This window comes from Pteronotus mesoamericanus, unplaced genomic scaffold (assembly GCF_021234165.1).
Source record: "Pteronotus mesoamericanus isolate MK-2021 breed Mesoamerican mustached bat unplaced genomic scaffold, CSHL_Meso_final contig_20, whole genome shotgun sequence".
In the NCBI taxonomy this organism is placed as follows: Eukaryota; Metazoa; Chordata; class Mammalia; order Chiroptera; family Mormoopidae; genus Pteronotus; species Pteronotus mesoamericanus.
In genome coordinates, this window is record NW_026555085.1 from 37,201,420 (window position 1) to 37,220,401 (window position 18,982).

Below are 18,982 nucleotides of genomic sequence, written 5' to 3' on the forward strand. Positions count from 1 at the left end.
TATATTTTGTCTCCTTCACCTTCCTAGCAAATAGAAGCAATGTTTGATTAAAGTGATTTATGGTGGAATTTTAATGTTTCTCAGTTGTCGCAAAAATAGATTGAGTGAGGGAAATACATTATTAATAAGACAGATCATAGTGCTTGTGCCTGCGGAAGAGGAATCATCAGTCAGAACATACACCCGGAACTAAGAAACGGCAAGTGGATGCTCTTTCAGCGTTGACCGTGTGAGCACCCCTGTGCTCTCCAGCTTAAACATTTGTCTTCTTTCTGTCCGTTCACATATTCCTGTTGCACATGGCAAGATAGAACATTTGTGCCCTTTGAAATCTCTGTTATCAGCTTCATGGCCTAAAACCCCTTCCTTTAATTTGCCAGTAGTCAGAAATAATTTTTGGTGCAGTGGAAAATTATCCAGTAAAAATTTGTAATATTTTGTTATGTAAAACAGTGACTTTGGAGAGTCATTTTACTTCGTAGTTCCTAAAATAAAATGGCATGTGCTTAAGATTTAGATAATTTGAAGGAATTAAAACATACTGGGTATATGTAAACATGATAGTGCTTTTTCTCTAATGCATGTAATTTTTTCATGAATTTAGGATTTATCCTCTTTTTTTCCTACAGAAATTCTAGTAATGCCTTGAGGTTACTATAATATCCATTATTAATTCATTGTGTTGGATTTTTGTTTGGACATTATTGTGTCCCAAAGTTACAAATGAAATACAATTTTAAAATTTTGATCCTTTCTATAAGTCTATCAAGCAGAATTTCCTAAATCATAATCAAAATCGTTTTTTTGTTTTTTTAAAATAAGAAAGTAACATATACTTGTAGGTAATTCTGAGAGTATTTGCCTATGGATAGGATATTTACTTGTTAGTCACTACCTCAGTTGATGGAAAGGCTTTTTATAAATTAGAAGAATGCTCACTTAACAGTTTTGGCAATTTTATCTTTTCTTCAACATAAAATATTTGTTCACAGATTTTGCACCATTTTTGAACAATTCACGTAAGTCATTGGGTGGTAACTCATGAGCTAACTGGATGATGGGTTAAAAATACTTTATAAAGTACTAACTTCTATTAAACATAGTTTTGCTACAATTTTTAAGTGGAATTATAGTACATTAATGTTGGTTAATCTGTGCTAGATATTTAATTTGAGATGATGCTTCCATTTGGATCACTCCAAAATATAATTATTAACAGAATTTAATCTGTTTCATCAAATTACTTCCTTTTTAAAAGTAGCATTTTAAACCATGAATATACATGACTCTTATTGTAGCAAAACTCTATCTTGATAAGCAGCTGATCTTTTAAAGACTAACTTTAGATGCTGGTTTGAAACACTGTGGTGGTAGAAGCATTTCTGTCCAAAGAGATTTGAGTTTTCTATGACAGTACAAATACAGGTTTCGTAGGATTTCACTTAATAGGAAGAGGAGATTATTCTGTTACTTTTCTAGTTTCTTACGATGCACCTCTTTTTGTTAATTTAAAAGATTTGAGTCATCCTAAAACAGTAAATTTCTTCTAGAATCAGTTTCAACAGTGATTTAGACATACAGCTGATCCTTGAATAACTTCGTTTCATTCAGTGCCGTTTTGCTGTAACATTGAAGAAATGCCATAGGAACTTAACTCTTGCTGATACCAGCCTATGATTAACTTGGTTACATTATATGTTACTTTGTTTAAGTCGGTGAACCTATTAACGACATTAAGTGAGGACTTGCTGTAATGCCATGTTTATTTGCCAGCTGGTTGGATCTGATTTTTTAAAGTGCTTTCAGTAATTTATAGGGCTATATTTGAAACTGATTTCACACTTTGAAGATAACATTATCAAATGTGAAAGAAACAGTTGTTTAGAAGATTAGTTTCAAGCTTTTCAGGTCTATATCTTCATACTTTTCGAGATGGATATTTGATTTCAGGTTTCCCTAATACAATTTCAGTTCTCACATAGTAGAAAAAGCTATCAAAAATTTATGTTAGGTTTCTTAATTTTACCAAATATATTGAGTTACAAGATACTGTTATTTTAATGGAAAAAGTAGGTTACTATAATGGGTGACGATCAGTATCGTAGTAAGTTCCTATCAGCTGGATGTTGAATTATAATTCACAGCTTAAGACAGAGGAAAGGGTTTTTTTTTTTTTTTACCCTTTTAAAATGTCTTAGTTTTAAGATAATGTATTTTCTGAAAAGTAGGTAATTTTAAATGGAAACATTAAACTGTAAGTGGTTTGGGGAGTACAGGAACAAAAGAATAAATATGCTCCTATCTGTTAACTGCTAAAGGTGATGTGGCTTTTTAAAGGCACTAACAACACTGGGTTTCTGTTTCATTCATGCCTAGGCATATATAGCTTTGCTAACTGCTTTTTGCCTTCTCTGGTTTGCACAGAAATAATATCAGCCGCTATAAAGCTTTGGTTGCTGGTGTTAAAATTGGAATAAGAGTATTTTCATCCTTTCGGGATTTGGAAATTCTTATAAAAGCCATATGGCTGTTGACCTATACATATTGTATAGTTTTTTTACTGACATACTTAGCTTTTCAGTGAGATTCTTGATTGAGCTGCAGTAAATGGTTGGTCCACTTTAAAAGTTGTGAGTATAAAGTGTATTAAACAGAGTTACCCAAAATATGTTGCTGAAAATATAGTCATTGCTCCAGAGAAGTGTTTATATTTGAAGATAAATTAAAAACCTAATTGTTTAATAATGAAAATTGAGCAAGGGAAGACAGTTCAATATGAGGGCAATGCCCAGTACTATCAGAAAAGCAAGGATTCCTTTTTCTATTGTCAAAAAGAACCCAATACTATATACTTCTCATTTATTTCAGTGGATTTTATTCCAAGAGAAATATGTTTTCAGAATAGATGAATATCTGAGGGAAAGTTCATGCTTACTGTTACAGGGGTTTTTTTGTTCTTTATTTTTGTCTTGAAGTTGCTTAACTAGTAAAATATCTATTATCTTGGCCATTTTAAATCCCAAGATTGGCAAAAGAGAAAACTTTGGTCTTCAACTTTTCTGAGAAATTTGTGATTAAATTGACAAATATCTATAATCCTTCAGATTTGGGAAATTACTATTTGCTTTATCATAAATAGTCCTGTAAAAGTTATTCTTCAGCCTTTGTTTGAACTCTTTAGAGGAAAAATATAAATCTAGTTAATAATACTAGTTTGCTTTCCTGCTGTGGGCTACTCCTCTTGGGGAGTGTGCAGGGGGGGGGGGGGTGTGTGTGTGTGTGTGTGTGTGTGTGTGTGTGTGTGTGTGTGTGTGTGTGTGTCTATTTGCAATGCAAAGGAACTTCTCAGGGAAAGAAAATTCTAAGAAATTACACTGTGAATTGTATTTGTTTATAGGCTATAATTATTTACATTTTGTTTTAAATTTACCAATAGGAACCCCTCTTCTTCCTTTTTAAAAAATTTGTGGTACATTTCAGGATTAAAGGCTGTTTTGTCATCCCTTGGGCTGCTGGTGTAACTCTCCTTGTTCTGTGTAATAAATAGCTCAGCAGAACCCAGCTGCTCAGCTTCCTGCCAGGCAGCAGCAGATCGAAATGAACCGACAGCAACGCTTCTTCCGCATTCCATTCATCCGCCCTGCTGACCAGTACAAAGACCCGCAGAATAAGAAAAAAGGCTGGTGGTATGCCCATTTTGATGGACCGTGGATTGCCCGGCAAATGGAACTCCATCCTGACAAGCCACCCATCCTTCTTGTGGCTGGTGTGTATGACTCACATGAAAAAAATGCATAAAGCAAGAAAGGATTATACACTCTGAATGAAACAGCCTGATATATAATGTAATAATTCATTAAATTTCAGGATTGAGGCATGGAGTTTTGCAGTTAAATCACATCTTCAGTTCATTGAGGATGAACTTATTTATAATGTGAACTTGCTTGCATTATATCCTTGTAGAACACATATAAACTTGTCTATGTCCTAAGAACTTTTCATTTGGTATTTATTGATATCAGTTGATTTGTAATGATTTAAGGAAAGGTAGCATTTTTATAGCCCTGATAATTTGTTTGATCGTCTGTAGTATTTATACATTTTGAAAGGGTCCTTGGTGGAGGACACCTTTGTTTCTGGTGAGTTTATTAAGCAGATTTCAATCTTAGAGGAAGAAAGTAAAGTTGTAAAAGTTCTTAAATCTATGAAAATTGATAGATATTTCAGGAATAAAATTTATAGTAAATGGTTCTGAAAGAGATATGGTACTTCTCTCTATGCAGGTAAGGATGATATGGAGATGTGTGAGCTGAACCTTGAAGAGACAGGCCTGACTCGAAAGCGTGGTGCTGAGATTTTGCCAAGACAGTTCGAAGAAATTTGGGAACGCTGTGGAGGCATCCAGTACCTTCAGAATGCGATTGAGAGCAGACAGGCTAGGCCGACGTATGCAACAGCCATGCTGCAGAACCTGTTAAAGTAGAAGTTACACACTAACCTTGCGGCTGGCAGCCCTTGCTCTGGTACCAGGGAGGGTGTGCGCCCCAGAGATTTAACCATTCCACGATCATGTTAGAGTTACTTACACAAAATGAACAGATTTTATTAATCATGGCTTTTTGTTAATTGAAGATTAATTATGGTAGTGATTTTGGGACCTAAAAAATTATTTTCCTGTATGCAGCTATAACTGTTAAACTTCTTGTTAGTCTAATACTTGTTACACTTGGAAAGATTCTGATATGTCTCTTCTTTTGCAGACTACCTTAAGCCCGTTGTAATTGTTCTCTAGGAAAAGAAATTTGAAAACAAAATTCAAAATACTCAAACTCTAAGGATGGCACAGTACAATATAACTGGAATAATGAAACAGCTTAAATTTTCTTTAAAAAATTAAGGCATTTAAAGTGATCAGGCACTGATGTTTTGATCGGAAAAGCTTTGTACTTTCTTTAGTCACTTTTGCAGAAATTCATGGAAATTTCCATCAAAGGTGGAAATTTCTATTTTCCTCCCTCTGTTGCAGTGTATCTTAGTTTGAATAAAGCCATTAGCCTGAAGTTCTAGTGTTCTAGGAGGCTTAATGTAGCTGATGTACTTTGTGATAAAGAAGGTACTCATAGTATTCTGCACAGATTCGGTTTTTTTCCATTACATTGTATTGATATAAGGACATTTTTCTTATATTCCATGGACAAATAAAGGAAATTCAGATCATGTAATGCTTAAAAGTTTGGAGATAACTTTTGTTTCACTTAGAAAAGGAAATAGGTTTTAGGTGGCACAGTGGCTTAACTAAATCAAATTCAAATATTCCTTCAACTTCATCTCAGTTGCGATTTTTATATCAAAATCTTGTCCAAGTGTTTCATATGGTTTAAGCTAGTGTTCTGCTTCAAAACATCCTTGTTTTTAAAAACTTCTTAGCGTCATTTTTGACCTTTGAGATTTTGGTAATTGTAGAGCTGTTTTATAAGCTTTGTAATTCAAAAGTCCTTGCACTTAGTAATTGCTTGTTTCATTTAACTGATAACTTAAAAAAAAGTTTTCCTTGTGTGCTGTTAGTTTTGATCAAATGTCAGCAGTTTTTAGTCTAATATTTATGACTCTCATGTTAGGAATTTGGAGATAAAAATACATCAAGGAGTTATGTTGACATAATCCTAAAGAGTCTTGTTTGTATTTTAGAATAAAATTAGAAAATAAAATTATTCTCTGTACTCTTTTTTTTCCCCCTGATTTTAAAAGACACTAACCTTTGAGCTGAATGTTAAGTGATTTTTTTTTTTCCTAGAAAGAGTTCCTCAGTTAGGAAAATAACTCCCAGCTGATTATATTAGTGCTTGTGAGTCACAGACACTGTTTTAAGAATTGCTTTTCATGTCTTTGTACAGAAATATTTATTTATTATGATACTGTGCAAATGATTGTCTTCTGTTAAAGACATTAGATGTTCCTGTCTGTGCTACTGAGAATGTGAAAATGTTTATCTTTTGAAGGCTGCGTTACTCCATAGACTCACCCACCCTTGGGTCATTTGGTCCCTGAGATTGGTGACAAAAGTCTGGTTACTAAAATAAGTGACCTCTTCCCTCTCTTCTCATCATTTGCCTTTAATTGATGTTTTTATTTGTATAGGATAATGAATGATAAGCTTTGTTTCTTAAGTAGTAATAAGGTCCTTAAAGAAAATTTAGTAACCAAATATATTTTTAATGACTTGTCCCTTTAGTACTATGTTCAGAAACAGTTTGTGTATCTTCTAGGTACATATGGGCACTAGATGGAAAACTAATCAACCATAAAACTATTATAATGAGAGGACTTAACGTTTTGAAGAATTTGTAAGAAATATCTCACAGCAAAGCCCTCTTACAAGTCTTTAATAGTACAATTATAGTTAGTCCTGAGCCATTTTGTTGCTAATTATGTCCCACAGCTGTCCTAGAACTTGTCTATTTAAAGTGGTCTCCTGAGTTAACCTTGGCTACCAGGAGAATTGCCCTAATTCAGACAGACTTACAGTAACCTACATACAGTATAGGCACAGACACGCAGAAGCCACTTTGCTGCAAAAATTTAGGACCTCAGTTCTTTAAGGGAAAGAGCAGAAATTGTCGTCTAAAAGATGTTGATGCAGTTGCTTTATGATGTTCGCAATCAAAGCCACAGGTGCTAGGTGAGAACTGTAGAAATCAAAAGTAAATTCACATTTTAATTAGTCATTTTAATTGAGATTTAAAATTAGAAGGTTACGCCATTGTACTATATATTAAGAACTAATCTGCTTTTAATATTTGTCTTACTCAATACAGCCCCTTCCTTAGTGGATGCTTTGCAAATGTAGGCATACATTAAATATTAAAAATGAGAAAAAAATGTTTTCACATTCAACTCAGTTATTATGTAATTCCTAATTCCACTCGCATATCTGAGATATGTGAGATCACTGTGAGCTATGGGTATGCACTGACAGAAAGTTTTCCTAATACACACATGTCAAGGAACAGTGAGTTTCAGTTGTAAAGCTGAGTAGGTGGCACCTTCTCAAAGAATTATGTGAGGAAGAAATAATGCATGTAGGAGCACAATCCCACACAAACGACATTCACTTGTAACTTGAATTCTGCTTTCTGAAATGACCTCTTACAGGTCATTCTTTCCAGTAACATAGGGGGCCCTTTTGTTTTGCAAGCAATGAAGAAGAGAACATCTCAAGTGGAAAATAGGCGGTATTTGCAAAAGCTTAGATATAGAATAGAAACTGATGGGCAAAAACAGTGATGAGGATTTACTGTTTATAGAGCTTTATTAATTGGATTTTTGAAAGATATTTCATTCACAGGTTATTAACTATGGTTCTCAGGGGATCCAAATGTGTAGATCTTTGGTTTCGTTACCTGAAGTAATATAAGAGTACTTGGGTCAGTAGAATAAATATTTATTGAATGCCTCAGTCAGTTAATATAATGTTAGCGGTAGACCTACCTCTTTTTACCAAAGAGGTAACAGAGATCCAGAGAGGTCAAATAATGGAGTTCTAGACCATGAAAGAGAGATAAGTGCCATTGCTCCAATAATGTAGAGAAGAATCAAAATGAGAAACAACAGAGGAACGACGAGGTGCTCCTCTGTCGTTCCACAGCTGCAGAGGCGTGACAGGCTTTCTCTATCGTTACCAGCAGTAAAAGGCGTTGAGAGTTTTTATTTGTCACAGAAGATAAACTAACAAAGGAGAACAGGACAGAGCATATCTGAGAAATGAGAATAAGGACACGTTGGAGGAAACAGTTGTAAGAAAAGGGAAAGAGAAGAGCAGTGGTGGAGGAGAAGGAAAAGGGGGTGCCTCTGAGGGCCACACCCCACGGTGGAAAACAGCGATGCATTTTAAGTGACAAAGCATTTCTAGATCTTTGCCAAAGTTTAGAATGAATTATATATAAGAGCAGAAGCTATGGTTAGTAAACCTTGGATCAAGAGAGACGTGGTGTATAAATTCTTAGCATACAGAAATGACATTCTATATGTAAGCCTCGTAGAGGGATCAAGCAGGGATACGTCTTGAGGTAGAACCTACCTATGTGGGACCAGATCTTTAAATATAATTAAGTTCAGTTCACATTAGTGTATCCTTCCTTCCCCATCACTGACCTAATATGTGAAGGAAGTTGTCATACTTTTGGTGGTCATCCTTTTCAATACGTTTTTCCAGAGGTAATCGGAAAAAATACACATCCATAAGAGAATCTCTAATCCTAATTTGTAACTCACCTTCAAACCTCAAAAAAAGGTTTATTAGTTGGCCATTTGTCTTTTCACTTTTGAAAATCCATCTAACTGCAACTGTTACCTCTTTTTTTCCTCATTTCCTTATAAATGTGTATCTGATACTTTCCTAAAATACGGATGTACTGGAAATAAAAATAATAAATGCTTTCTACATAGAACTTCCTGTTGCATCTTGGGCTCTTAATACAGTTACAGGGCATTTTCTGTTTTAAAAAGCTGTAAGTGTTGGACGTGTTGCCCCACGTCTCAGATGGTGTAAGTTTGAGAAGTCTGGGATTCTGAAGCTTCACACCGTCACTAGAGCTGGAAACCCCATGCTGGCGGCTGTGGGAAGGGGCAAGGGACTTGGATAATTGACCCCAAACTCCTGTGGGTTTTTTAGCCAGGAAATAAGCAGGTATGTGAACCACAACTTCCCATTTACCCGGATTAGAGAAAAACTAAATCTGGGCTCCCTTCCTCCAGCTCCCTTGTGAGATGACACAGGATGTAAAAAATGGAGACCCAAAGAAGAGTCCTTCACATACAGCTTAGGCTACTTAATACCTCTCGTCAGGAACCTTTCACCATCCAGGTGGGTCTTCTGAGAGTATGAAGAGGCTCAAGCCGTCTGACCTCAGCAGCTCTTCTCTGGCTGGTTTGAAAAGACCAGTCTAAGAAGTGGATGATCCAAAGAGTGAGAGGCAGTTGCTTCCCACGGAAAATGGAGAATTTACCTATTTCTCTTTCCCCATCAAAAACTACCTTCTCTGCAGTAGTTAGAACACAACCGAGTTGTCGAGAGTGGAGGACACATTATGGGAGATGAGAATATTAGATTTTCATATCCTCTTATGATGCAATTTTTTCCCATGAGCTTTTGGTCGACTTACGCTTCTAACAAGCATGTTTTCCTCTGGAAAGTTCCAGGGACATGGCGGGAGGTGTATCTCTTGTTGCCATTCCTTCCTTGCTTTGAGGCACTGCATTGCCATATCACAATTTGAACTCCTTGTCAGTTACCATAGCTCCTCACTTTTGGGGAGGATTCGGGTGGGAATAAGGATGAAATCTGCATTTATGACAACCCGAGTTCTCAAGGATTTGTAACCAGGGACAAATACCACTTCCCTAAAGATTGTTTCTATTATTGGGAAACATTTTGTTTTTATTTTTAAAGTTTACTGTTAAAATGTTGATGTCAATGTATAATATTTTACTATCTTTCAGCAGCGTTAAAATCATGCTAAAAATCAATGTAATCCATAAAGCGAATCCAAGGAATAGCTACTGAAACACAGCCACTAATAGCCACTTTATTATAAGTCAATGAATATATGGTGCTCACATTTTATTGAAGTTAAGATTTTGCAGCAAATGTATTTGATAGTGGAATATTTGAAAAGATAACAGAGGAATTCATTTTTCATTAAATAGCACATTAAAAACTGGCTGAACTGGATTACCTTGCTGCTAATCTACCTAAACACACGCTGGAGTTAGTGTAATGGAATGAATGGATTATAGGAAGACGGTTCATCTGTGGGGGGAAACGGGAATTGCTTATGTCACAAAGTACAACCTTATCACCCCCACCCCCTAGTATAGTGTATTCCTTTAAGTTGCTGTATGCAGTAACAAGAAGAGATTTTCTATGGTGTGTATCTGAAGCCCAGTAATTTTCTCTTTTAAAAAACCAGAAATAATTGGCATCAAAACAATCTAGCACATAAGCAATAATTTCTTATAAAACTAATGTGTCTAAGAAATGAAATTGTGTGTGTGTGTGTGTTATACACATTGAAGTATGGAGCATATGTACCCTCACCAGTGCTTACATACTATATGCATCCATGCATTTAGAAACAGGCATCTCCTCGCACAAGTAGTCAACTTTTATGTACATTCTAACATGAAGAGCTTCCTGATATATTGCTCACCCTACCCCCAAAAACTCCATCTAGTTGCACTTGTAAATGATCTATGAGTAATATTTTAAGGGCAGCTGGAAGCAAACCTGGTTTAATGCTACCTTCGCTATCACCCAGGAGTAGCCGAAAGGTTTCACTGATTGTGTTTTGGGTTTTGATAAAGACGCTTCTTTTTCTTCAGAATGTACCTGTCTGAGTGCGTGATTCTCTGTTTGAAACATTGTGTGCTGGTTCTCAGTGTTGACTATAAGCCTGGCTTCTGAACACCTGTGAATAAGCCTGACCATCTTTTCAGAATTTTGACAAGAGTGGGTACAGTTTTCCTTGAGAAAGCAATCCATCTCTCTTGAGATCGATTAAATGATAATATGTACATTTTCAGTTTTTTAACTTCTTTCCCAATCTTCATATCCTGCAGTCAGTAATTCAGAATTTCTTTTCCTGGTTACCTGGAAGAGAAATAATTTTAAGAGTTGAAGAAATGCCATCAAAAGTCAAATCAATGGTTCATTACAAAATTACCTTTGCTGATAAATGAGAGAATATGCTTGCCATTTAGGGTATCTTTTTTTTGAAAGGTTGAAGATGCACCTGCCCCCCCCCCCCGCAATGTCCCTAATTTTTTAACCTACTAGAAGTATATTCCATCTCTTCTCAAACCTATTGAGATTCTCAGGTTGATCTCATGAAGCAGGGGTAGCAGATCGCTGGTTTAAAGTCATCATGTTCCCTTGCAACCATAGCAGACATTATTATCCCATGTTGCTGCTTCATTTGAATTGTGGTTATTAATTCTACTTGGCTCTTCAGGACTTAGCGTTTGCTTCATCCTGGCTGTTTTGTTAACATTAGATCCTGTGTCCCACTGTCATTTTATGGCTTGAGTCTGAACTTTCCTAACTCTCTTTGTTGCAGGAAGTCAGAATGGCTCACGTTATTCTCAGTGTGTGCTTGGACACATGACATTAGCATTAGCATTAGCATTTGGTGTGATTGCCTCAGTATCTTGATTGTATATTGACTGTAAGAACTTGTTTCTAGTGCAAGCTTTGACCTGTGTCCATCTAACACCGTTGATCTCAGGTAGAGCAGACAATGGTTGACATTTAGTCGTTTTTACCATAAAAAACTAGGTATAATTTTTGAAACTAGGTAATTTCAGCCTAAAAATTATCCAAGACAGTTTCCCCAAAATCATTTTGAAACAGCTCAAAGTAGGCTGTTTTACCTGATTAGAGATAAGTTATTTCCCTTTGTAAAAAAGTAATTTTTTAGCAAAAACATTGATGAATGGGTAAGTAATTTAAAAGTGGTATGTAGGATACTGGAAGGAACACTTATCTGAGGATGAACTTTTAGGAATTTTTGAAGTTACTCATTGTTCACAAATTATTTCTTCTATATATCTTTCTACATATTTTTGCTTTAACTGATTATTTGAAATAAAAAAAGATATTTTACAAGAATAAGCATAAAATGATTCTTTCCAGGAAATTATCATCATGAAAATTTCAACCATGTTGAAGTGCATTGACATTTTTATAAGAAAAGTTAAGAATATTATAAGATACTTGGATTGTTTCTGTTATTTTTTTTTTGTTTTGTCTACACATTTTAGTTAATACCAGTCTTCTCTACCCTTCTTGCACCAGAAAGTGGCTTTTCCCCCCTTAACATACTAAATTTAAAATCCTGGCAAATAAAGGAAAAGTGCTTTTACTTATCTCTCTTTAAAACAAGAGATAGGCCCAGAAGTGTTTTAATGTCCTTCAAGATTCAGTAATTAAAATCAATATTTAAAAGTATGAGTGTACTTTGTTACTTTGCTGATGTTTAAACTTTTTGACACTAGTTTTGTGTGCTCGATTTTCAGAGTGATCTGATAACCTACAGAACAAACCAAAAACATGACACTCTTTTCCTGGGCTTATCGACATTAACAGCAACTGCAACTCGCTACTATTTTAGCTTTAAAATTATTATGATAAGTAAGAATGGATAGTATACTTTGCCAGTGCCTTTGTTAGAGTTGGAGGAAGTGTGCTTTCTGCATCCTCCCGGGTTTTGCCTTCCAGCTGGCTTACTGTTTCTTAGGCAATAGTCTCAGAAGGATTGAACAAAGCTCATGCAAAAGATGAATGATAAATTCATCTTGGAAAAAGTGGAGTTATTTTTCAAGTCAAGTTCTGAGTTGCGATTACTGAAAAACAACTGTAGTAACATTTTGTTCATGCAGTTTCAAAATAAAATTTATTCTAAAATGTGATGTATATCAATCCAAACTTTTCTGTATACATGTTACATGATTACTGATGACCATAAAACTTCAGGGGAAGGAGGGAGGCAGGCATCACTATAGGAAGGAGGGGAAATCTCTTGGTCCCAGGGCTTTATGGGAAGAAGACAGAGGAGAGAAGAGAGAGAGAAGTACAGTTTTAGGAGATTGAGTAACAAGTTCCTTGTTCCTCCTGCCACCAGTTAAGGCACCATTTTTGGTCTAGCCCTGGTTGGGCGATTTGGAGGCTTCGAGACTACCAGGGGATAGGCAGATGCTGGGGTCAGAACTAAGAGATGACACGTGAAGAGAATATGGGAAGAGAAACTTTCCAAAGGACCTGGTGAGACAGGGAGAACCCACCTCCCCCAATGCATACAGATATCACCTTGGGGAAGAGAAGATGGGAAGGGGAGAGGATCTTTGAGCATGACTATATATTTCCAGAAAACTGAGTTGCTCCAAGGGATGGCCTAAACCGTTAATCAGATTTGAAAAACTGGGTTGGACTATATTAAACTCCACCCCGCCTTGGCTCCCCGCCTCTAATCCGGTGCAGAAAAAGCTCAAAACAGAGTGAGGAACAGCTACTAGAGGGAAAAGTGGACGTTCCCTCCTGCGCCCATCTCATCATATCTGAGGTGCAGCGTGTGCATAAGCCTGCCATCTCACTGTAGTTAAAGCAAGTACTTTCATGTTATTAAAACCTCTTCATAAGTGTCACTTTGTACCATCGTTGTAAATAATATCACAAGGAACACATGAGGCCTATTAAAGGACAAAGTGAAAATGTTTAGCCCTGAAGAGGAAAAGTCACAAATAATTTACTCTCTTAAATCCAGACTTGCATTTTCTGTGTGTGATGACAATTGTGACTAGTAAAAGTAAAATTCATTAAGCCAAAAATGGGACCTTTGAATATGAAAATTTTGTTTATTCTTAGGGGAATTTTGCCAAGTAAGTTCCTAGTACAACTGGATCTATGTACAGAATACCTACAATTGAGGGAAATGAAAAATGTATGGAGTATATTCATGAATACTGAATGGAGAGAAAGAATAGGAAAAATAAAGGTAAAAGTATAATGAATGCCAGTGACTCGGCAGTGGAATGACAAATAACTGAGCCAATTGAAAAGCCCCTTGTGCCTCAATGGACTCATCTGGGCAAGGCACTTGACCTCAAAGTAATTTTCCTATTTTCTTTCTTTACTCACAGGCAGAATAACAGAAATGCAGCCAATTCACAGTTCTTTAGAGAACGCTGCTTACAAAGTTACAGAACTTAATGTCCTCAACTGATTTGCTACTGAGTTGAGGTTTAAGGACCAAATAGGGAATCTGTTTTTCTTACGGGCCTTCCTTTTGTTGATAATGATCAAACAGGTCCAATAACGCTAGCAGCTGAGAGTTTACACGGAGGAGCATCTCACTTATTCCTTACCTAAACTCGTGAATTTATTCCTATTATCCCCATTATGTAGATGAGAAATCTGAGGTTTAAAGGGGTGGGGGAGGGATGTTGCTCAAATTCACTAGTTAGAGGTAGAGCTCGAATTTGACCTTGGGATTAACTTCAAAGCCTCTTATCTACATCAGTGTCTTAATCAATGATTGATCAGGTCTTAATTTGTCATTTGATCCCAGTTCAGTAAATTGTCAGGGTCACATAAATGATGGCATCTGTGAGGAACAGAAATGGCTGATGGGAGGGGGAGCAGGTGGCGGGGATCCAGGAGGGACTCTCAGCACCGCTGTGCTCAGATTTCTTCTGCACTGATGGTCCTTCTGAAGCAGCTCCTGGGGTGATGGGGTTTGTCCTCATGATAAGGATTTCCTTCCCCCTCAAAGGAAATTGAATATCTTTCTCTCCTTCCTTCCTGCCTGCCTTCCTCTCTCCCTCGCTTCCTTTCTTCTTTCTTATCTATTGCCTAGCTTCTGATGTAGTAATTAGCACAAGGGCACTCAAACATGTTTGTCAAATTGAATTGGTGTGAGGAGCACCTTGTTCCTGTGTATCTGAATACCGGGAGTTCATGGTAACTGTCCCCCAAAGGTGGGCACAGGTTGGGGGCAGAGCCCCGCAAACCTCCACAAAGGTTGTCCACTTCCGGATCAGCCCGGGGTTTGCTCTGTTGATCTCACTTATGACAACCCAGCATTACAGTGGCATTTCTTAAGGAAGGGAGATGGTTAAAATTACAAACTGTCCAGCCATCTGAAGTAGCAAATAGGGTTGATTAAAAGAAAAATGGAATCCATGACTGTTCATAAAAGCCACATGCAACCCCCTCTTCCTTAGTCACCTTACTAGGGCCTTGCTCATCCACCCTTTCTGCCAACCCCACCGCCCCACCCCTTGCTTTTACATTACTCAGGTGAGACAGGAACATATTCTCATAATTAAAAAAACTTGGACCCCATTTCCACTCTTTTCTATTGTTAACTGGAATCATAGCTGAGTGGTTCTTTTATTCGATGTATTTGCTGTGCTTTTAATTATATATTTGTTTGAACCATACAATGTTTGATGATTTGTTATCAAAATAGCAAGGCCATGTGGTTGAACCCGATATGCTTACATGGTTTTGTTACTAATTTATTACATAACGAGGATCTGTTACCCTGCAATTTGCTTTTCTCACGTAATGTCTTGGTTTTTTCCTATGGCAGCTCTGGGAGTGTGGCGCTACTGCTTGTAACTGCTGCGTTCCACAGTGACTAATACGCCTCGCATGGACGGTGTCACTGTTCCCTATGGGAGGGCTGTGCAACTGTTTCACCATTCAAAGCGATGGTGATGTGAACATTTTTGTACACCTGTCTTAGTGCACAAGTGAAACTATTTGTGTAGGAATAATCTGGTAGATGATCTGAGTCAAATGAAAATTTTTATAGATAATAACAAATATTTCTCAAAAACGTTTTTGCAGTTGACACACCCACCAGCAGTGCTTGCTAGGACTAGTTCTCCCTGATGTTACCCACACTGGGTATTATTGGCCTTCTTTTGCCAAACTCATGAGTAATAAGTTATATTGCCATATTGTTTTTGGATTTCCTTGCTTATCGTGAGATTGAGAATCTTTTCCAGTTTTATTGGTCATTTGGATTTCTTCTCTGAATTGCACCTCTGTGTTTCTTGCTCATTTTAGTAATAAGATATTTGTCTTATTGATGCATAGAAGCTCATCGTTATGGATGTTCGTCCTTTAAATGTTATTTTTTAAATCCTCACCCAAAGATATGTTGATTAATTTTAAAGAGAGGGGAAGAAAGAGAAACAAACATCAATGTGAGAGAGAAACATTGATTTGTTGCCTCCTGTACCTGCCCTGACCGATCAAAGCTGCAACCCAGGCATGTGCTCTGCCTGGGAATCAAACCTGTGACCTTTTGGTGTACGGGACAATGCTCCAACCAACTGAGCCATCTAGCCAGGGCTGGATGTTCATTCTTTAAAATATAAGATAGGTAATAAATATTTTTCTCTCACCTTGTTATTTATACATTAATTATTTTAGGCTGTTTTGTCCCCTATGGAATTCTTTTTAATGTCTTCTAGGATTGGTGTCTTAATTAGGGAAGGCTTTTTTAGCCCAAGACTATATTCTTTAAAAGTATTTTTCCTCATACTTTCATAGTTTTGATTTTAGGTTTGAATCTTTGATATAGAATTGATTTATATGTAGTAAGAAACTAATTTTAATTTTTTCTGAATGGAAGGCCAGTTATACTTTAAACATTATTGACCAGGCCATACTTTCCTTACCGATTTGAAATGCTGGTTAAAATAAATTCCCTAATATACAATGGTTTACTTCGGGCTTGTATTTGTTCTATTAGTCTGTTCTCTGTCTCTATGTCTACCTAAGTGTTCTAAATATTATTTGATGTATTGGTATCTTACAGAGCAGTCTCCCCACTATTGTACTTTAAGATTTTCTCCTGTACATTTTCATTTCTAGAGGAACTTTAGAACCAAAATGTCAAATTCCATAAAGAATCCTATTGGGATTTTAATTGGGATTAATTTGGAGAAAATTGATAGAATCATCATAATCCTCACTTGCCTGAAGGGAAACTCTGTGCTCTAGGTTCTTTGTAAAGATGCTTTATAAACAAAATTTCATATACTCCTTGGGGTAACACCGCAGGTGGGTTTTATTACTCTCATTATCCAATGATGAAATTGAGGTTTAGAGAAGTAATTTATCCAAAGTCACTTGATTAGTAAATTGCTAAGGGTGTCCTCATCTGAGGACATGCTTATTGATTTTAGAGAGGGGGTGGAATAGAGAGAGAGAGGGAGGGAGAGAAACACTGATCAGTTGCCACATACGTACCCTGGCCAGGGACCAAATCCACAACCCATGCATGTGGCCCGACAAGGAATTGAACCCGTGACCTTTCAGTTTACTGGACAATGCTCCAATCAACTGAGCCACACAGGCCAGGGCTAAGCCAAAATTTTAATTGTACTTTGATTCCACAATATTGTTTTTTAACAAATATTGCATAGTTGTTTTTTAAAGTGTCAACACTTTAAATGAACATAATTTGTTTCATCAAGAAAAAGGCTAAATTTCTTGTTTCTTGTTGATTGCGTGTGGAAGAAGATTGCCATGAGTCACTGGGTGGGAAATTAGGGACTGTGGTCACTAGCATGAGTAAGAGAACAGTAAAAAATGAGGACGATCTCATAAAGACATAGGTCTGAGGTGATTAATACTGAGGAAATGTTGGTGTGATTGGAAGCTCACAATGGGGAGAGGTGAGACAGGCTCACACAGAAGGGAGGGCGGAGTCCACAGCGTGAGTCTTACGTGGGTGTCACAGGACTTGGAGAAGAATTAGAAACGTTTGTGTTATCTGTTCACAAGGCCACCTATATCCTAAAGTCTGATTCATGCATAGAAGCCCATTATATCACAACCTTTTCTCCTTTGAAAGAGCTTCTCTTAACCTTTCTGTCAGAAAGGAAGGATTGATTGAACATATTGTAGCGCACCTATAGAATGGACTACCATGCAATCATTACAAATGATGGTACAGAAAATATTTAGTGGCATGGGGGAATGTTCTATGTAAAAAAACTGACTGCAGAACAGGAAGCCAGGCTGATTCCATTTTGTTTTAGAAAATTCTATATGAACATTTTACATAAACATGTACACCAAAAGATAATAGCAGTTAATGTGACTTTTATCTTTTTTCTTCATAATTTTCTACATTTTCCCAATTTTCATATGATGAAACCTAATGTGTCTGCAAATAGGAAAAAAGCCATGTATTACACACACCACACACACCCCGACAGAGGCAGTGGACCATGTGGTAGTCTCTCAAAGCTGACACAGCTGCTTTTTTTTTTTTTTTCTTATTAGTCTTAATGAAATATTGTAGAAAGGCTAAGAGCAATGGTCTCCAAGCGTGGTTTTTGGATCAGTGCCTACCCAGACCTACTGATTCAGGAGCAGAGCCCAGCAGAGCCCAGACGTGTGTTTAGCAAGTCCTCTTCCAGGAGATGCTTGTGCTCACTGAGGTTGAGAAACATGAGTTTAAAGACTATATGAATTCTAATGATAGGTTTCTCAGAATTATGAATAACAAATTCTTGGGTCTATAAAGTCAGTGTGCTCCGCCTACCTGCACGGAGCTCCCTCTCCCTGGATGACCTCCCATTCTTCTCCGGGGGCACAGAGGCCCAGTTCCTCCCGGTGGTCCCGGTGCCCCTGGCTCTGGTAGGCTGGTCTACAGCGACACTCCGCTTCCTCAGTCCACTCATTCTTTACGCACTGGGCAAACTTGCCGCAGGCCAGGAATTTGCAAGGATCTGCTTGGTCAGCTGTAAGAGATGGCGCAGATATTAATGAATGCATGGAGGCCTGAGCAGTGGAACCTGTAGATGACAAAGGCAAGAGACCAACTATGTTTGCTCTTGCCCCATTTTGAAGCGGGCTGTACAGTAGTGGTAGCAAACTGGAGTAAAAAGAGAACAACATGTCTCTGTATCTTTGACAAAGGAGTTTACAGGCACAGTTGATAACATATTTAGCTCCAAATATAATCACACACAAACTTTGTTGTGTTATCAGCAGCACCTAGAGGCCTTGATAATATGCAGATTTCTGGCTCTATCCCTGGAGTTTCTGATGTAAGAGGTTTGGGATGGAGACTGAGAATTTCCATTTCTAAGGAGGCCCCAAGTGATGCTGATGCCTCTGATCTTGAGAGCACATTTTGATAACCACTGTATTTGAGAATTGATTTTTTGTTTGTTAATTTTTGAGGTAAGTAGTTTCTGCAGAGATGAGCTGTAAACATATGTAGTCGAGATGTACCTTATTAAGTAGTTTTTTTTTAACAAATATTGCATAGTTGTTTTTTAAAGTGTCAACACTTTAAATGAACATAATTTGTTTCATCAAGAAAAAGGCTAAATTTCTTGTTTCTTGTTGATTGTAGTCATTTATATGGACAATTTTGAGAACTCAGGATAATTTTCT

General features: G+C 37.0%; 2 protein-coding genes across 3 annotated transcripts in view; one reads left to right on the forward strand and one right to left on the reverse strand.

Moving 5' to 3' along the window:
* The window catches only part of MYO6 (myosin VI), a 148,797-nt gene extending 143,069 nt beyond the window's left edge, over positions 1-5,728 (forward strand). Inside the window, exons 31-33 of one of the 2 annotated variants that reach the window (XM_054569637.1) lie at positions 993-1,019; positions 3,548-3,766; positions 4,284-5,728. In XM_054569637.1, the coding sequence (XP_054425612.1) occupies positions 993-1,019; positions 3,548-3,766; positions 4,284-4,483 (446 nt within the window). In that variant the 3' untranslated portion in view covers positions 4,484-5,728. The remainder of the gene's footprint in view (positions 1-992; positions 1,020-3,547; positions 3,767-4,283) is intronic. The other variant, XM_054569638.1, reaches the window with a different exon arrangement.
* Positions 5,729-10,585: 4,857 nt separating this feature from the next.
* Positions 10,586-18,982, reverse strand: part of IMPG1 (interphotoreceptor matrix proteoglycan 1) — a 114,816-nt gene continuing 106,419 nt past the window's right edge. The window contains exons 15-17 of the mRNA XM_054568626.1: positions 18,123-18,321; positions 12,014-12,086; positions 10,586-10,648 (exon numbers count right to left, since the gene is read on the reverse strand). Coding sequence (XP_054424601.1) covers positions 10,586-10,648; positions 12,014-12,086; positions 18,123-18,321 — 335 coding nt within the window. The remainder of the gene's footprint in view (positions 10,649-12,013; positions 12,087-18,122; positions 18,322-18,982) is intronic.